Source organism: Triticum dicoccoides, chromosome 2B (genome assembly GCF_002162155.2).
Source record: "Triticum dicoccoides isolate Atlit2015 ecotype Zavitan chromosome 2B, WEW_v2.0, whole genome shotgun sequence".
Classification (NCBI taxonomy): Eukaryota; Viridiplantae; Streptophyta; class Magnoliopsida; order Poales; family Poaceae; genus Triticum; species Triticum dicoccoides.
The window spans coordinates 767,362,165-767,380,930 of NC_041383.1; the positions used below are offsets into that span (position 1 = coordinate 767,362,165).

Consider the following 18,766-nt stretch of genomic DNA (forward strand, 5'->3'; position numbering starts at 1 on the left):
TGTTTGGACCGCAATACTTGTGATCACCCAATGCTGAAGACACAGCTCGGATTCTAGCACAGAATGCAGCAAGAGGATTTCCTGGGATGCTTGGAGCATCGACTGCATGCATTGAAAATGGAAAAACTGTCCATTTGTTTGGCAGGGGATGTACAAAGGCTTCAAAGGTGGTTGTAGTGTGATACTTGAGGCAGTGGCCACACATGACCTCTGGATTTGGCACTCCTTTTCTCGTATGTCAGGAACTCACAATGACATCAACGTACTGCAGTGCTCTCTTGTCTTTGCCAAGCTTGTTGAAGGTCATTCTCCTCCGGTGAACTTCGAGGTCAATGGGCGACACTACAACAAGGGATACTACCTAGAAGATGGCATCTATCTGAGATGGTCAACATTTGTGAAGACTATGTCAAACCCTGTGCCAGGAGGCAAGAACTCTCATTTTGCAAAGGTTCAGGAGGCTTGCAGGAAAGATGTCGAGCGGGCATTTGGTGTGCTCCAATCTCGATTTGCTGTTGTCCGGTACCCCGCTCAGACATGGTCGAAAGATCAAATGTGGGAGATCATGACTTGTTGTGTCATCTTGCACAACATAATCATTGAGAGCGAGCAGGAAGAGCCGGTGTTTGACACTGAACCATATTACAGGCAGGATCTTCTTGCCCAAGTTGATCACCAGCTACTGGCAACATGGATTGCCTTCCTCAATATGCGTCAGGAGATCCGAGACCCACAGGTGCATCAACAACTGCAGCAAGATCTGATGGAGCACCTATGAAGGCTCAAGGGCAACGCCTAGCTCGACGTGTGATAAAATATGAGTTTTTATTTGTTGAACTATATAATTTGTATTGAACTATTTGTTGTTGAACTATTTGATTTCTATTGATAAAATACGGGATAAAAAAAATTTGTTGCATTTGCGCCGAAGCAGAGCAAATATGGGCCGATTTGCTCCGATACCGGGCCGATTTTGCACTGTAGTAAACCAAAAGCAAACAAATTTACGCCAAAATTGAGCCGATATCAACGCCTGGGGGACCTGGGGGCGGCGGCTGGGAACCCAATCGGCCCCAGGCGGCGATTTTTTGAAACCCCTCGAGTGCCAACGACTGGAGATGCTTCACTCTCTGTTTTCCATACTGGCACACCCACCGCGGGGTGGTGGATAAATTGCTGTACAGTCATCATAGATCAAAGAATTAATTGCATGTACCCCATAATTAAGTTGCGTTATGTCGATCGACTGTGCATCCTGTTCATTTCGGTTCACCGGCTTGGGAGTACGGGAGCGAATATAAGAGACGCCATGCACTCATCAGCTCCTATCATCCACGGGAACAAGCGCCGCTGCTTGCCCAGGGAGGCGCGCCATGTCGCCGGTGACAATTATCGACTCAAACTATGTCAGTGTGCCGGAGAGCGAAGCGCCACCGCCGGAGCCGATCAAGCTCACAGCGTTGGAGGCGCGGTGGGTCGTCTTCCCGGTGCTGCAGCACGTGCTGCTCTACGTGGGCGCCGACATGCCGCCCTTTGACGCCATTCTCCAGTCCCTCCGGTCCTCCCTCTCCGCGACTCTAGGCAGCTTTGCGCCGCTCGCCGGCAAGCTCGTCCACCTCGAGGAAACGGGGGACGTCGCCATCAGCTGCTCGGCCACCGACGGCGTCAGGTTCGTGGTCGCGGAGTCCGACGCCGACATCCGCCGCCTCGCCGGCGACGAGGAGCACGACCTGCATTTGCTTGAGCGGCTCGTGCCGGAGGTGGACATGGGTGAGCTGCCGGCCCCCGTTTTGGCCGTGCAGGCCACACGCTTCGAGGGCGGCGTGGCGGTCGGGCTGACGGTGCACCACGGTGTCGCCGACGGCCGGTCGTTGTGGACGTTCGTCGAGGCGTGGGCGACGGCGTGTCGGGGCGAGACGCCGGCTGCCACACCGTGCTTCGACCGCTCGCTCGTCAAACTTCCCTGTGGCGAAGATCTGGCCAGGAGCGTCTTGAGAAAGCACGCGCCGAATCTACCATTGGTATGCTGAGCCCTTAATCGTTTCAAATGTTTCGTTGGTGACGTACTACGTGACAAATCATGCGTACGCGTTTCAGACGGCGCCGCCGGCGTGGTTCGAAGAGGGGCGCACACGGTTCACCCGTCGTACGTTCACCTTGGATGCGCAGGACATCCAACGCCTCAAGCAGCACATCGTCGGTCTTGGCGAAGCCAACGGCGCATTGTCCAACTCGCCCCTGCCCCGTCCCCCGTCCGCCTTCGCCGCCGTCGCGGCGCTCGCATGGACGTGCTTCATCCCGTGTAGGCCGTTCGTCGCGGACGACGAGGAAGTGCTGCTCATGTTCTTCGCCGATATCCGTGACCGCCTCGACCCTCCCGTCAAGGCGGGGTACATCGGCGTGTGCCTCTGGTCATGTCTCGTGAAGCTGCCCGCCGGGGAACTCCGCGGCGAGCGCGGCCTGGCGGCCGCAGCGTCGGCGATCCGGGACGAGGTCCGCAAGATGAGAGAGGTCCCAGTGGGCATGTGGGATTTTCAGACATCGGTGCTGGCGGGTCGCCCTATGGACCGTCTGATGAACGTGTCGGGCTCGCCGCGCTTCAGGGCATACGAGGACGCAGACTTCGGGTGGGGGAATCCGAGGCGGACGGAGCCCATCAGGATGAACCACGACGGTCAGATCGCGCTGATGGGTGCCGGAGACGGCCACGGGGTGCAGGTGTCGGTGTCACTGCTGCAACCGGCGCAAATGGACTTGTTCAAGTCTCACTTCCTCGACCTACTTGGTTTAACCAAAAAAGATTGATTATTTTTCTATGTGGAATTTTTTAGATGTTCCTATGTGGATTTGATTGTCCTAAGTCGACCGAGATTTATCGTTAATATCATTAGTATCAGTGTATGTTTTTCTTTGAGGTAATAACACTAGTGGTGCCTAAACTTGCCAACGATGTTTACTTTGGTGCATGAACTTGAAAAATAACTTGGCAGTATGGTTCAAATACAGTTCAAATCACGTCTAGATATATAGAGTATTTAACCAAAAACTACCACAATTCACGGAAACGTGACAGAAAACTACCACTTTACGATTTTGTCCCGAAAACTACCACTTTTTTATTAATCCGTGACAAAAAACTACCAAGTGTGAAAACTGCTCGCTTTGCCTGGGTTAAACGCGAATCTGACAGCCCGACCCCACACATAAACAGGCTAAAAATGCAACCGGGTCCCTAGTTTTTTTCAAAAAAGCAATCGGGTCCTCCGCCTCCTTCTCCTCCTCGTCGCCGGTGAGGCGCACGACGAGGTCGCCGGCGCGGAGCGGGAGGGCACGTGCTTGCCGCCGGTGAGGCGGACGGCGTGGTCGCCGCTGCCGTGGACCTGGAGGCCGGACTCGCCGCCGTGGGAGATGGAGCGGACGTCCTCGCGGAAGGTGAGGAGGAGGGCGAGGTCGCCGGCGCGGGAGCGGGAGGGCACGTGCTTGCCGCCGGTGAGGCGGACGGCGTGGTCGCCGCTGCCGTGGACCTGGAGGCCGGACTCGCCGCTGTGGGAGCGGGAGCGGACGTCCTCGCGGAAGGTGAGGCGGATGGCGAGGTCGCCGGCGATGGAGCGGGAGACGACGTGGTCGCCGCCGCCGGGGCGGCGGATCCGGTGGACGTGGGAGCAGGAGAAGAAGGCGAGGAGGCGTTCCACTTCCACGGCATATCCGAGTCAGGCACGGACTTTACGGCCTCGCAGGCGGAGGAGGAGAAGGAGGCAGAGGACCCGATTGCTTTTTTGAAGAAAAACTAGGGACCCGGTTGCATTTTTAGCCTGTTTATGTGTGGGGTCGGGCTGTCAGATTCGCGTTTAACCCAGGCAAAGCGAGCAGTTTTCACACTTGGTAGTTTTTTGTCACGGATTAATAAAAAAGTGGTAGTTTTCGGGACAAAATCGTAAAGTGGTAGTTTTCTGTCACGTTTCCGTGAATTGTGGTAGTTTTTGGTTAAATACTCAGATATATATGTATTGTTGACTAGACATGCCAGCGTGGCGTGAGGCCGACTTGCAGTGTCGGGGTAGACTAGCAAGAAGAATGTGCGTCTCAATGACCATCGGGTCCCAACTGTCAGTGCACAACGGGAATAAACAAAAAAGTTGCATGGCTGAGTTTTGAACCGGCGACATGTGCGCCAAAAAGAACATGCGCAAACCAAATGCACATTGTAAGTTTGTTGTCTTTTACGCACTGCTACGTTTTATATATCCGACACAATCGTCGAGTTAAATGGGCTGCAGCCAGTGCACTCATTTTTCCACATGTTTGTTGTTGTTTTTATTTTAAAAACTACAAAATATTCAGGTAGTATATGAAGTGTTCATGCTTTTAGGAAATATACTTCTAGTTGTAAAAAGTGTTCACGTGTTTTAATAAATTATATGTGTTTTTTGAAAGATATATTTTCAAATAAAAATAAATTTTAAAATATGTGTGAAAAAATAATGAATGGCCTAGTGTTCCTCCAGGATTTTATTCATACATTTGTCTAGCTAAAAAAGTTATAGTTACATGACTTTTTGATAATACATAAATGTTTTATAAAATTACATTAATATGTTTTAAAATATTTTTTATGCATATTATTTCTAAGACAAGAAGATTTCTAGCTTTATTTTTGTTACTAATACAATAATTCCCATAAGTTTTAGAATTACTAAAACAGAAACAGAAACTCACACGTCGAAGGGTCACGTAAAAAAAGAAAAAGAACTAATTTTTTAAGAAAAGGACCACGTGATATTTTTTTTAAAATGAAGATTTTGAAAATTAGATTAACATTTAGAAAATGTATAACTTTTAAAAATTGCAAAATTATTTTATCATACATGTGAATCCTTACAAATATTATGAAACCATTTTATTAATTATTTTGTATTATTTCAATTTCGAGAATATTTAAAATTTGATTAACACTTTTTAGGGGTCCTCAACTATTTATTTAATATTGTGAATATAGTTTGTATATTTTTCTAAAAAACAAAAAATAACTAGCATGTAAAAAATTGGCATTGCGGTCTAATTAGCTAGATAAAGGTTAGCGATGCGTAGAAACTAACTAACTTTGCGTGGTGAAGAGGTTTGCGCACGTCCTTGGCGGCGCACAGGTCGCTGGTTCAAATCCCAGCTATTTTTTTAAAATAATACATTTATTTTATTAATTTTCACAATTATTACGCCTGATAAATTATTTTCGAAAATAATACACCATTGGCCACTGCTGGCCGACTAGGCCTAGTCAGCCCACAACAGGCCGAGTGGATGCAGTTGGCCAGTAGCAGGCCGACAGCTGACCCGCCTGCCACGTGTCGGTCGTGCACTGGCTAGGCCACGTCACGAGGAGGAGAGAGGTGGCTGTCGGTGCGGGCTGGTCACGGGGCGCCCCGTCAGCCTGCTGCTGGCCGACAGGATGCGGCCCCACGTCGCGCACGGCTAGCCCGGCTCCCTTTCCTCTTCTTCCCACGCGCGAGCTAGCTTCTCTTCTCTGTTCTTCTTCTGTTCTTTCTTTCTCCTTTCTGTACAAGAAAATGCCCCCAATTTCTACACCAAAATGAGCCGCTTTTTTGTGAATTTGGCACCGTGAATGGATTCTACTTAATTAGAGCAGCCAAAGGAGACCTCGATCTACTGATGGGGTAGCTCATGGTGGTCGTGGTGACCATTGCTACCTCTTGAGCACTGCGTTGGTTTTCCCTTGAAGAGGAAAAGGTGATGCAACAAAGTAGCGTACATATTTCCCTCAATTTTTGAGAACCAAGATATCAATCCAGTAGGAGGCTCCACGCGAGTCCCTCGTACCTACACAAACAAACAAGAACCTCGCAACCAACGCGACAAAGGGGTTGTCAATCCCTTCACGGCCACTTGCGAAAGTGAGATCTGATAGAGAGAATAAGATAAGATAAATATTTTTTGGTATTTTTATGATATAGATTTGAAAGTAAGGATTGCAAAATAAAGATAGATTGGAAACTTATATGATGGAAAATAGACCCGGGGGCCATAGGTTTCACTAGTGGCTTCTCTCAAGATAGCATAAGTATTACGGTGGGTGAACAAATTATTATCGAGCAATTGATAGAAAAGTGCATAGTTATGAGAATATCTAGGCATGATCATATATATAGGCATCACGTCCGCAAGAAGTAGACCGACTCATGCATGCATCTACTATTATTACTCCACACATCGACCGCTATCCAGCATGCATCTAGAGTATTAAGTTCATAATACAGAGTAACGCATTAGGCAAGATGACATGATGTAGAGGGATAGACTCAAACAATATGATATAAACCCCATATCTTTATCCTCGATGGCAACAATACAATACGTGCCTTGCTGCCCCTGCTGTCACTGGGAAAGGACACCGCAAGATTGAACACAAAGCTAAGCACTTCTCTCATTGCAAGAAAAATCAATCTAGTAGGCCAAAACAAATTGATAATTCGAAGAGACTTGCAAAGATAACCAATCATACATAAAAGAATTCAGAGGAGATTCAAATATTTCTCATAGATAAACTTGATCATAAACCCATAATTCATCGGATCTCGACAAACATACTGCAAAAAGAGTTACATCAGATAGATCTCCAAGAAGATCAAGGAGAACTTTGTATTGAGATTCAAAGAGAGAGAAGAAGCCATCTAGCTAATAACTATGGACCCGAAGGTCTGTGGTAAACTAGTCACAACTCATCGGAGAGACTATGGTGTTGATGTAGAAGCCCTCTGTGATCGATTCCCCCTCCGGAGGAGCGCCGGAAAAGGCCCCAAGATGGGATCTCGTGGATACAAAAGATTGCGGCGGTGGAAATAGGGTTTCATGGTGCTCCTAGATGTTTTCAGGGTATGCAAGTATATATAGGCGAAGGAGGTCGGTCAGGGAAGCCACGAGGGTCCCACGAGGGTGGGGGCGCGCCTTGCACCCTCGTGGCCGCCTCGGATGCTTCTTGACGTTCACTCCAAGTCTCCTGGATTGCGTTTATTCCAAAAAGATCGCTCCCGAAGGTTTCATTCCGTTTGGACTCCGTTTGATATTACTTTTCTTCGACACACTAAAATAGGCAAAAAAACAGCAATTCGGGCTGGGCCTCCGGTTAGTAGGTTAGTCCCAAAAATGATATAAAAGTGTAAAGTAAAACCCATAAACATCCAAGACGGGTAATATAATAGCATGGAACAATCAAAAATTATAGATACGTTGGAGACGTATCAACCATTTAGGTGGAATTTTTTTCCAGCTCACTGGTGGAGGTTGTTGCGGCGGTGGAGGTGGAGTTGGTGGTGGTGAAGTTGGGGCAGTGTGGTGGAGGTGGTGGAGGTGAAGCTCCGACAGTTTGGTGGAGTTTCCGGCTCCGATTCCGGTGATTGAAGGCCGCCGTTCGTCGTTCGGACGCACACTTCAAGGGTATATTTCAACAAACATTTTATTTTTCGTAGGTGCTCCGGTAGTATTTGTTAATATGTTTCGATGTGAAATAAATTAGGTGTGTGATTATTGTTAGTTGCTCCGGTAGTATATGTAAATATATTTAGATGTTAACTAATTAGCTGTGTAAAAATTTGTAGTTGCTCCGGTAGTATTAGTTGCTCCGTTAATATTCCGTAATATATAGCTAGCTAATATATAGACATGTCTAATATTTGTTAGTGCGCATATTTTAAGCTGTTGCTTAATACTTGTATTTTGTTGTTGAAAAAAATAGGTGAGCCGAGATGTCTGATGTTGTGAAGTTCATATTTTACTACGGTCCTGGTGCTGTCCAAACAACTGAGATGGGAGCTGAGTGAATTACTCACATAGAGGTGCCAATGAGCGCACCTCAAACATGGTCTATCAGTCAGTTGAAAGAATGGATTGCGGCAAGTTTAGGTCTTGATACTGAAACACACACCGTCGGTGTTCATGTATTATGGACATGGTCAAGTTCAATAATTTACTTTTATTTGAGGCCAATAGAGAGAGACTCCGATTGGGTTTGGTGGTTACAAGGTTGTGAACGAAGGGGATGTAATCTTGTTACTTTAGTGCTTCCCGTCGTGAAGGAGGTCACTGCACATGAAGGCGAGGGTAGCTACGATCCTGAGCAGAGCAGTGTAGGGAGGCAGTTATCTATGTCAAATGCTCGAGATGATGGTTACAAACAAGGACAGAGCAGTCAGGTAGAAGGAGGAAATGCTGATGGTTATGAACCAGGGCAGGATAGTCAGGTAGAAGGAGGAAATGCCGATGGTGATTACAATGACGAGGTGGACGCTGACGAGATAGATGGGCACATGCAGGAACAGATGGAAGAAGAAGACACCGATGTTAGGGGTCATGCCGATGATTCTGACGAGTCGGATGAATAAGAAAATGCAGAGGAGGTCCCGAAACCTGCATCGTGGAATCAGGACTTCTCATCTGCTATGATCACGAACGATGGACATGATTCTGCCTGGCAATATCACTAGAACAATATTGCGACGGGTGCTATGTATCCCAACAAGCAAGCTCTGAAAGGATGCAATAACAAACTGGGTAATGTCCATGCAAAGGGTTTTCACTGCTCAGGTGTCAAGTCAAAAAATACCTGACAATGGTATGCAGGAACGCAGATTGTCATGCCAGGGTGCACGGCTATCTCCCTAAGTATGGCACAAGTTGGATGGTCGGTGACTTAGTTAATCACACTAGTCTTATTCCCTGCATCCCTCAAGATCATGCCAACCTTTCATCGACGCTTATTGCTCGGTTGTTTTACGATGAGATAGTGCAGGGCAAAGCTATGGAAGTGAAGGTAGTCCAGACAAAAGTCTTCGCCAGGTTCAAGTACAAAATTTCTTATGGCAAGGCTTGGAGGGCTAAGCATGTGACGCTTGAGAGGAGATTTGGTTCTTATTTTGATGCATATGACTCTGTTGTCCAGCTCCTCCACACCCTGCAGCAGCGGAATCCAGGCACCTATATCGATATCCAAGGCCTGTTCATGCCAGAGTTCCCAACTGTGAGTGTGCTGCATCGTCTCTTCTTCTCTTTCGGTGTATGCATCAAAGCTTTCAGGCATTGCCGGCCGGTGATATGTGTTGATGGTACTTTTCTCACTGGCAAGTACAAGGGTCAGATCCTAACAGCCATAGGTCAAGACGGCCAAAATCAAGTTGTCCCACTCGCATTTGCTTTTGTGGAGAGTGAGAACATTGAAATTTGGACATGGTTCTTCAGGCAGTTGAAAATATCAGTTGTGAAGGAGAAGCCCAATGTGTGCATCCTTCATGACAGGCACGCAGGAATACTCAGTGCCATAAGGACACTGACAAACCCAGGCCCTGAGGAACAAACTCCATGGCGGGACTTGCAGAGCCATTGGTGCATGCGCCATCTGGGGGCTAATTTCTTCTCACAGTCTAGAAATAAGAACCTGATGAATCTGTTCAAAAAACTCTGCAAGAAGAACCAGTTATGGAAGTACAATTTGATACGTGACAGACTTAATGTGTGCATGTAGAGACACGTGAGGGACAGGAAAGCTGCAAGAGATGCAGCGGTGAGGGCACATGTTGAAGCAGTCGCTGCACAATTGGCAATAGGAACAACGGCCATGGAGGAGGAGCCTGTTGGGCTATGTGACCTTCCAGGCTTTGACCCACCTGGTACTAGGAGAAGGCTCGGGAGGTCGATTAAAACTTTCCAGCAGTGGATAGAGCATGAGCCTCTGGAGAGGTGGTCTTTGCTACATGCCACATTTGGAGCAAGGTACGGTGTCATGACAACGAACCTCACAGAAACATACAACTTTGTCCTTAGAGGAAACCGGGCATTGCCACTTACATCCATTGTTGAGGGTATTTTCTATGGCACCGTGAAGTATTTCAGAGATAGACGCCAAAAAGCAGAGCAACATATCTTAAACAACCCGAATACACGTTACTGTGAAAGAGTCACGAAGTACATGGACAACAAGATGCAAAAAGCTAGGTCAGACACTGTATTCGCCATCGGTAATCAAGAAAGAAGGTTTGAGGTCCGCTTAGCCAACAACAAATTCGGATGTGCAAATGAGTTTGAGGACGCATGAGGTGAGAATTGGTAATGAAGCCTGGCCAACGTGTGAGTGCACATGCAACAAACCGAAATTGTTTCACCTACCTTGCTCAAATGTACTTGCTGCTTGCGACAGCTTGGAATGGATGCAATATCATTTATGTCTCCATTTTTTCTGAAAGAGTTTGTCCTCAATACCAGGACAGGTGAGCTGATGGGTTTTCGATCAATGGGTAACTTCAACAGCGTCAACCCCACTGAAAGGCGTTACATTCCAAACCCAAAGCATATGTGTACAAGTAGAGCCAGACGGCAGTGTCAGCGCATCCGTAATGATATGGATGAATCTAAAGCAGGAGGTCCGACTAGGCAATGCATTCTATGCAATGAATTTGGCCATAGGGAAACTAATTGTCCCACTTTTGTCACTGGCGGTGGTACTGGCATGGACGAGGCAACCGGGGACGAAGAGGAGGTAGAGGAGTAAGAGGGAGAGGAAGAAGCTAAGTTAGCAGTAATATGTTATAAATTTGTATTACTCCGGCACCATGTTCTGAATTTGTATTAAGTGTGGCACTATGTTCTGAATTTGTATTAACTGTGGCACTATGTTCTGATTTTGTATTAACTGTGGCACTATGTTTGATTTTTTATTAACTGTGGCACTATGTTCTGAATTTGTATTAAGTGTGGCACTATGTTCTGAATTTGTATGAAGTGTGGCACGATCTTCTGAATTTGTATTAATTGTGGCACTATGTTCTGAAGTTGTATTAACTGTGGCAACTATGTTTGAAATTGGTATGTGCAGGAATGACGGGAATGTGGTTTATGAATGGGGATATTGATAGGGGTCATTGTTCTGCGATATGGTATGAGCGCAAGCTTGAGCCTCTGGTCACTCGCACTCCTAAGGAGAACTAGATGATACACCCAGGATGGGTTCAGCGGTACGTGCTTTATTATTTTGCACACTGACATGCATATTAATGGGAGACACTAACTAGAATGTTCTGTCATGAAGGTTGAAATGGGTCGGCCTATTACCTTTCGCACGTCTGGCTGAGTCTATCCCGGGCTGCAAACGCCTCGCCATCGACTCCTCCTTGTTGAGCTGCTTAGTGGACCGTTGGAGGCCAGAGACCCACACGTTTCACTTCCGATGGGGTGAGATGGCTCCTACTAAAGAGGGTGTGTCACTTTTGCTGGGACTACCGTTGGCAGGTCATGCCATAGGACCGTTGGATGCACCGTCTGGTTGGGAGCAAGGTCTTACACAATGTTTTCATGGTGTTTTTTCGGATGCTTCAGATCCGGTATGGGAGCATCACGGACCTAAGTATGATTGGTTGCTCCATTTCCAGGTTAGTTCCCCTACCTCTTATCTTCAAGTTATCGTGCATATGGTTTTACAGAAGATACATGCGGCTTACTAAAACTTTCTCTTTGCTTAATGCAGATCCAAAAGTTCCTGGCACCGTTGAGTGCGAAACAGATCACTCGAAGCCTGGAGGCCTACTTAATGTGGCTTTTCGGCAAGGTGATGTTCACAGAGAACCATGTCACCACTATTAGCGCTCTCTACATCCTATGGCACTCGAGATAGCGAGCGCTCAGACGGTGGATCATATCAGACAGAGGAGTTGGGGTTCGGCGGTCTTAGCGGCTACCTACCGAGGTATGTGCAACGGCTGCCGGCTTGCATCGAGAAAGCCAGCCTTTCTTGGATGCCCTCTATTCCTACAGCTGTGGTCCTAGGAGAGGTTCTCTATAGGGCGACCAGATGTACGTGTTCATCAACCTATAGATGCAATGTTCGATGCTGACGGCATCAACATGCCTACTTTTGATCTGTGTTGGACACAACGCGAGGTATGTATCGTGTTATAGTTTGATGCAACTTTTTTGTGCACAAGAGATAGTTCAATGCTAGCGGCTACTAACTTTTGTTTTCTGCAGAGACGCTTTGCTAGTGATCAAACCAAGAAGGCATACACGGCATTGAACAAGCAGTTCGATGCGTACATTGGGGTCATCTGGCAGCCCTGCACGGAAGCAGCCATACATGCAAGATATCCCGGTGGTATGTCTGTGCTATGCACAAGGGACCGAGATTACTGGATGACAAAATCAAAGATCATCTTCAATATCTTCGTCGAGGAGATGGCACAACAGAGGGTTATGAGGCAATTTGGTCTTCTGCAGTTGGAGCTGCCTCCCCCTACAAAGAACCCGGTGCCAGCACACATCCACATGTATTAACCAGTTTTTCAATGTTGCACTATGTTTGACAATACTCCATTCGAAGCATTAGGTAATTGTTGAACACACACCACAAATTTAGGACAATGAGCAAGGGCATGGCCAGGACAACTGCTGACTGGCTAGTTAGACTAGAGCCATATGTTATCGAATGGAAGACATCAAACACAAATCTATGGCACAAGAATCACAATTTTGATCTCAATGAATTCAATCTCTATTTGCAATGCTACATGACTGGAACACGGTTACGCATCGTTGAGCACTCTCACCCAGAGGAGATACCTGATCCTACTCCGTCGGATATGTACCCTAGCTATGATACTTCGGGTTCTAGGCAGTACGCGGTAAGATATATTTTCTTTAAGTAAAGTTGTGACATACTTTGACGTGTGTCGTGGAATTGTCACGTCAGATGTCCTAGTGAAAGGACTTAGTCGTGGAGCCATCGCAACTAGGAAGCTTAAAGGGGTTAATCGGGACAAAGGACACGGGGTTTATACTGGTTCGGCCCCTTACGGTGAAGGTAAAAGCCTACAATCCAGTTTTGAGTGGGATTGCTTGTGTCTCGATTACCAGGGAGCAAAATCGCTTGACCTAGCTCTCGATCTGGTGTTACTTGCCCTGAACCGCCGCCAGCCCGTCCCTTTATATACAAAGGTCGACGCCCAGCGGCTCACAGACTCCCGGCCGGCTCATAAACAGTGTCCAGCTCGGTCTCTAACTATTCTTGTCTTACAATACGAGTTATGTACATATGGCAGTTTATCTCTATGGGCCTTAAGTCGCCTCTGGGCTTTGGACCCTTAACTGAACCGCCATCTTCAAGCTTTATCTTGGGCTTCAAGAGTACTCATAGGTATAACCTGGCCCCTCCTGGGCGGGTCATACCTAATAATTGCATCCCCAACATTAGGCCCTAGATTGATTTGAGCTGGTTCATGTCAATCTTCAACACTTAAGAAAAATCTTCTGCTCTTTGCTTATAAAATTTTGTAACCCGCTGTGACGTCATCCTTTGGATTTGTGGTGACCCGCCATGACATCATCTGCCATTAATGCATGTTTTGTCCAACATATCTCAACAAATCCTTATCTTAATGACCATCCTGAGAATCGAGGCGTCCTTGTAGATGGATAACTATGTTTTCGGCCTCCTCATTTTTCGCGCCCACTTATCAGTCTCCCCTTATAAATAGGCACGACCAGGTGTTTCCTCATTCTCCCCTTTCCTCATCTTCTTCCTCTCGCAACCCTACTGCTGCTCGAGCTTCGCCGCCACCGCAGAGCACCTCGTCTTCCTCAACCTCGGCCGCTGCATCAACTTGAGTCAATCCAGAGAACGATGGTGACCCTCCGCAGTAGATCTGCAGCTGTAAGTCTTCTACTTCCTGCACTTCTAATCTGCATTAGGGTTTGCAAGTTCCTCTGTGTTCTTCATGGTTCATCACAGTTTCTTCGTAGTTCTTCCACCGCAGCCTCGTTTGATCCAAAAGTAGTATGGAACTTATGCGGTAGTTGTTTTGCGTCCATTTTTTATACTAGCAGATCCCTTTTTCTGTAAAGAAGCTTCTTTAGAACTCACGAACTCATTTGTACTAGTTTTTTAGGTCTAGAATTTTTCCTTTTCTGAACAGCCATTGATCCAAAATAATAGCTGCAACCTGTGAAACTTGTTTGTGTAACACTTTAGGAAAAAAAACTGTATTTTGTTAGATCCATCTAGTCATGGCGACTCTTATCACCGGCTTATAATTGCAATGCTCGATTGATAACCTTCATCCTTTGATGTTTTGTCTGTACTCACACCTTTGCTGATTTTCACAGGCTGATGATAAATTCTATAAGGCTAAATATGATCATGAGGCTGCGAAGAAAGCCAAGAAGGCCAAGAGTGCCGCCAGGAAAGAAGCGGCCAATAAGAAGGGAAAGAAGGCCAGCGCCTCTGACTTGCTTCGACTAGAAGATACTTCTGAGTCGGAGGTAGCCCTTGACTCTCTTGGATCCTTTTTTAACCACCTTATTGACACTAATTATCATCAGGAGGACACGGGAACAAGTCATGGAAAGGACGAATAGGTAACTATCATTTCCTCCAACTCTGTGCCTTTGCCAAGACAGAAAATCCTAAGAGTAACCCGGAAAGTAAGATTTTCACATCCCTTAGCTTATCAAGATCCTCAATTTCTTTTGAAGCGACAGATTCATGAGAGCCGGAGGCAATCCTGGACCAGCAAGGACGCGGAACTCTCCTCCGGCTTACCCAATACACCAAGGAAGTGTCGGAACAAGGTCAACTCTGATTTAAATCCCTTTTATCCTTTGGCGGTCTCACTCGTCAACCACTCAACTCTTCTGACTCGAATTATCAGGAAACTTCACCTTCCTCCGGCGACTCAATGCAATCTAATTTGCCGGCTTTCAAGACCACTCCAGGGTAATGATGACTTGCTTATCATGTACTCATTTCAATTCGTTATATTTGTACCGACCTTTTGATCTTATGCAGCGGAAAAGCAAAGCCCAACAAAAAGGTGAAGAAGAACAAGCTATCCGAAGAGTCGATCTTCAAAGAGCATACTTAATAATCATCATGAAAATTTTCAGGCTCGCTTGACACATGAACTATACGACGACGTGACCACCTTTGGACGATCAATGTCGTCTGGACCTCTTCTTCAACACCGGCCTGTGCTACAGCCCTTCTTGGAACACATGCAGAACAAGATACAGGTTGTCTATGAGGCTATCACATGCACCTGAAGAAGCGATGTTGGTCAGCACCAGAAGCAGCAGCAGCCACGTTACCCCACGCACCGACATCAGCCACGTCCACGTCTAGCACATAAGCCAATGACCAGGCCACCCCCTCCTGACCAACCTGGCAGTTCGACGTGGCAGCACCCACATCACTGTGGTCCCACGTCGAGCTTCATGTTTTCTCCACAGCAGCAGGGTCCCTCGTCGAGCTTCATGTTTCAGCCAGAGCCGTCGTCACAGCCAGCAGGTATGTCTCTTCATATTTATTGAGGCGACCTCATTCTCCATGACTTAACGTTCCATCGTGTAGGAGCCTACGGATATCATGCGTCTATGTCAGCATCACATGATACGTGGGAGAGTGATCAACATCCTGAGGACAACATACAAGCTCAGATGTCGCAACACACTGAGTGGATGAACATGTTTTCGACTCCTCCACTTGGCCCCACACAGGATACACAGCATGACCAGGGAGAGTATGAGATTCCTCCTCGTAACATTAGGGCACCCAACAGGTTGGGATGGCCACCGCCTATAGATCCGCCTCCCCGCTAGGCCAGACATCGTCGATGACGCTTCTATCTATCAGTAGAGACATGACCATCTATTTATGTATGAGACATATGTCTATTCTATGTATGAGACAAATGACTATGTACATATGTATGAGACATATGCCTACTCTATTTTAGTACTCTATTATCCGAACTACTACATCATATTTAGATATAACATAATACTCATATGATAATACATTACAAACAACTAGATAGAAATACATCTAAATTAAACGGTACGTACGAATTAACTTACAACATACATCATAAAAACTACAAGAAGTCATCATCTTCATCCTCCATCGATGCAGAACTCTTGCCCTTCGACGACGAAGAACTCTTGCCTTTCGACGATGAAGAACTCTTTCCCTTTGACGATGCAGAACTCTTGCCCTTCGATGATGAAGAACTTTTGCACTTTGACGATGCAGAACTCTTGCGCTTCGACGATGCAGAACCTGAAAGCGGTGGCATGAAGATATCCTCATCATCCTCGCTATCATCAGTCCATAAAAAAGTATGTTTTGCTGCAAACTTTAGGTATGTTTCACTCTTTGATTGTTGCTTCATCCATCTTCCCTGCAACCTCAAAAGTTCTTCCCACATCTCCTCAAAGGTCCTGGACGGCCACCCGCACCTCCTTAATGCGTGAGCCAGCTCATTCAGTAGGGTGTCAGTACTGATGAGCTTCTCCCACGGAACTAATATGTTGTCTACCCTGAAATCGGCGGCTAAATCCAGTAGACATTTGGACATACTAGGGTGAAAACTACGATTAAAAGAATATCCATACATCTTGGCGAGACTACAAGACTACACTAGAATGCTTACCAACGTTAGTGCCGAGGGTGATTTATAGGTTGAGAACACAAAGAAAGGTGTGAAATCGGAAGCGGGAAAATGTGGTGGGAGATACTGGCGGGAACTAGAGAGCGGGAAAATGTGGCGGGAGATACTGGTGGTAACTAGAGAGCGGGAAAATATGGCGGGAGACACTGGCGGCACTACAAGAATTCTGTTAATATGTGACGGTTCTAGTCTGTCATGGATCTTTGAAAAACTGTCATGGGTGCCCGTCCATGACGGACTTGAGATCCGTCATGTATATCGCATCATAATTTGAAGTCGTACCATCCATGACGGTGCTCGGCCATCATGGATCTGCCCCAAGCATGCTTAACGGATGTGCTCATAACGACGTTAACAGGTTTGCCACATCATCATTTGACATGGATCTGACACAGCAACCCCTATAGAAATTGGCCCAGTTAAATTTTTGGCCCACCAGGTCCAATAGGGACGGCCCAAGCAATCAACCCAAATTAAAAAATTCAGCCCATTAAACTATGGTTGAGCCAAGGCCCACTAATTCACTACAAGCCATACACCCACCTCTAATCCCATTTCTCTTCTCTTTCTAAAAAAAACTCTCATTTGTCTTCTCTTCTTCCATGGAAATTTGAAGTCAATATGTATTGTCAGAAACTATGTTCTCATTTCATTAAATAAAATGAAAGGTACATAATCAAACCGGGAAATACATGTGAACACGAGCAAAAAGATCCCTAAAAACTTTAAATTACCAAGCTACTCTCCAGCTCCCTAAAAACTTAAAATTCATCTCCGGAAAATACATGTGAACACGAGCAAAAAGATCCCTAAAAACTTAAAATTCATCTCCTGAAGAAGACAAAGCTACTCTCCAGCTCCCCAGCACCGGCGCCGCTCGCCATACATCAACTGGGGTTAATCCACGTGCCTTTGTGGTCGCGGATCCGGCTCTACCCGCCGAAGTCTCAGAGGGACACACCATTTTCGCAACCATCTGCCTCGAACCATGCTCCTGAACGGCACTCTGTCTCCGAAGAACCCATGGAACCTGTATTACCTGCGTGTTGAGAAGCTCTAAGAATGGCTCAGAAAATCAGAAACAAAAGGTATGGGGAATGTCAAAAGCAAGAGGTGGAGGGAAACCTGGTGGCAGATGCTCCTCACAGCCCGTCGAGGATCCCGCTGGTCCGATGCGACGGAATTCCACCAGGCGCGTCGTCAGGTGGAGGATGAAGCGGGATCTCAAGCACGCCCGTAGTCGTCACACCCGGCCCATCCAGCTTCTGTACGAAGCGTCGCTCCTTGCAGCAAGTGGGCACCATCCACACCAACGGCAACGGCGCCGTAGGCACTAGTCTGCCTTCAGGGGCGTTCTCGCCTGCGAGACAAGGCTAACATCGCAGAGGCAGATGGTTGTTGTGGGATGTAGATGGGAAGATGGTCGTGGATGGCGAGGTCGCGGCGGCTACTAACCCGACGGTTCGGGGATGCAGAGGGGAAGATGGCCATGGATGGCGAGGTTGGGATAGCTGCCGGCCTTTTTTGGTTGGGATGGTTGCGGACATGGATGGGGAGAGTGCCATGGATTGGGGAGGGGGAGGGGGAGGGCTAAGGATCTGGAAGTGGCTGACCGAGATCCACTTCCTCGCGGTGGAAGAGAAGAGGGCGTCTCATGTGTGGGCGTAAGGAAGCACACAAAGAGGGGGAGGTTTCCTTGCCATTGGATCTCAGGTGGATGGACGGTTCACATCTGCGATCCGTGGGACGCTTAGTTCAACCAATCAGAGCGCAGGTTTGCCCTCACACTGGATTGCCACTTTGGTTGGAAACTATAGCGGGCCACTGTTGATAGTGAGGCCGGCCCAGAATTAATTTTTTCAGTTATTCAAATAACCCAATAAGGCATCCTTGTCGAGTAAATTGGAAAAAAAGAATTATCATATACTCCCCCCGTCTCAAAATAAGTGACTCAACTTTGTACTAGATTTAGCATAAAGTTAGTACAAAGTCGAGTCACTTATTTTGGGACGGAGGAATGTACCACAATAAATTTTTCATCTAAGTATAGTTGCACACGAGGTGAACAACAAACTAGAAAAGCATGTGTGCGTACTTTTCATTTAGATCTGCAACATTAGTTTTGGCACATATTTGAATAAATGTTGTAATAGACCAACAATATTTCCAATATATTAGTTTCTTTTGATGTAAAATTATGTTTATTAAAATGTATGAATATTTCTCAAAAGTACACAAATGTTTCAAACTTTGAAGAAAGATTAATTTTG

The 18,766-nt window shown here is 46.7% G+C and overlaps 1 protein-coding gene across 1 annotated transcript; it reads left to right on the forward strand.

Annotated features, from left to right (window-relative positions):
• The first annotated feature begins 1,344 nt into the window (after positions 1–1,344).
• On the forward strand, positions 1,345–2,940 carry LOC119366157 (phenolic glucoside malonyltransferase 1-like). Its single transcript, XM_037631840.1, has 2 exons — positions 1,345–2,021; positions 2,098–2,940. Exons 1-2 carry the CDS (start codon positions 1,374–1,376, stop codon positions 2,803–2,805), a joined length of 1,356 nt encoding a protein of 451 aa, XP_037487737.1. The 5' UTR covers positions 1,345–1,373; the 3' UTR covers positions 2,806–2,940.
• Positions 2,941–18,766: the final 15,826 nt, after the last annotated feature.

What these genes read in the sequence shown, in the direction of transcription:
- LOC119366157 (XM_037631840.1), top strand. Translation starts at nt 1,374, where the DNA reads ATGTCGCCGGTGACAATTATCGACTCAAACTATGTCAGTGTGCCGGAG. An exon ending in ACGCGCCGAATCTACCATTG is followed by an intron (nt 2,022 to 2,097) that starts GTATGCTGAGCC and finishes TACGCGTTTCAG; the next exon opens with ACGGCGCCGCCGGCGTGGTT.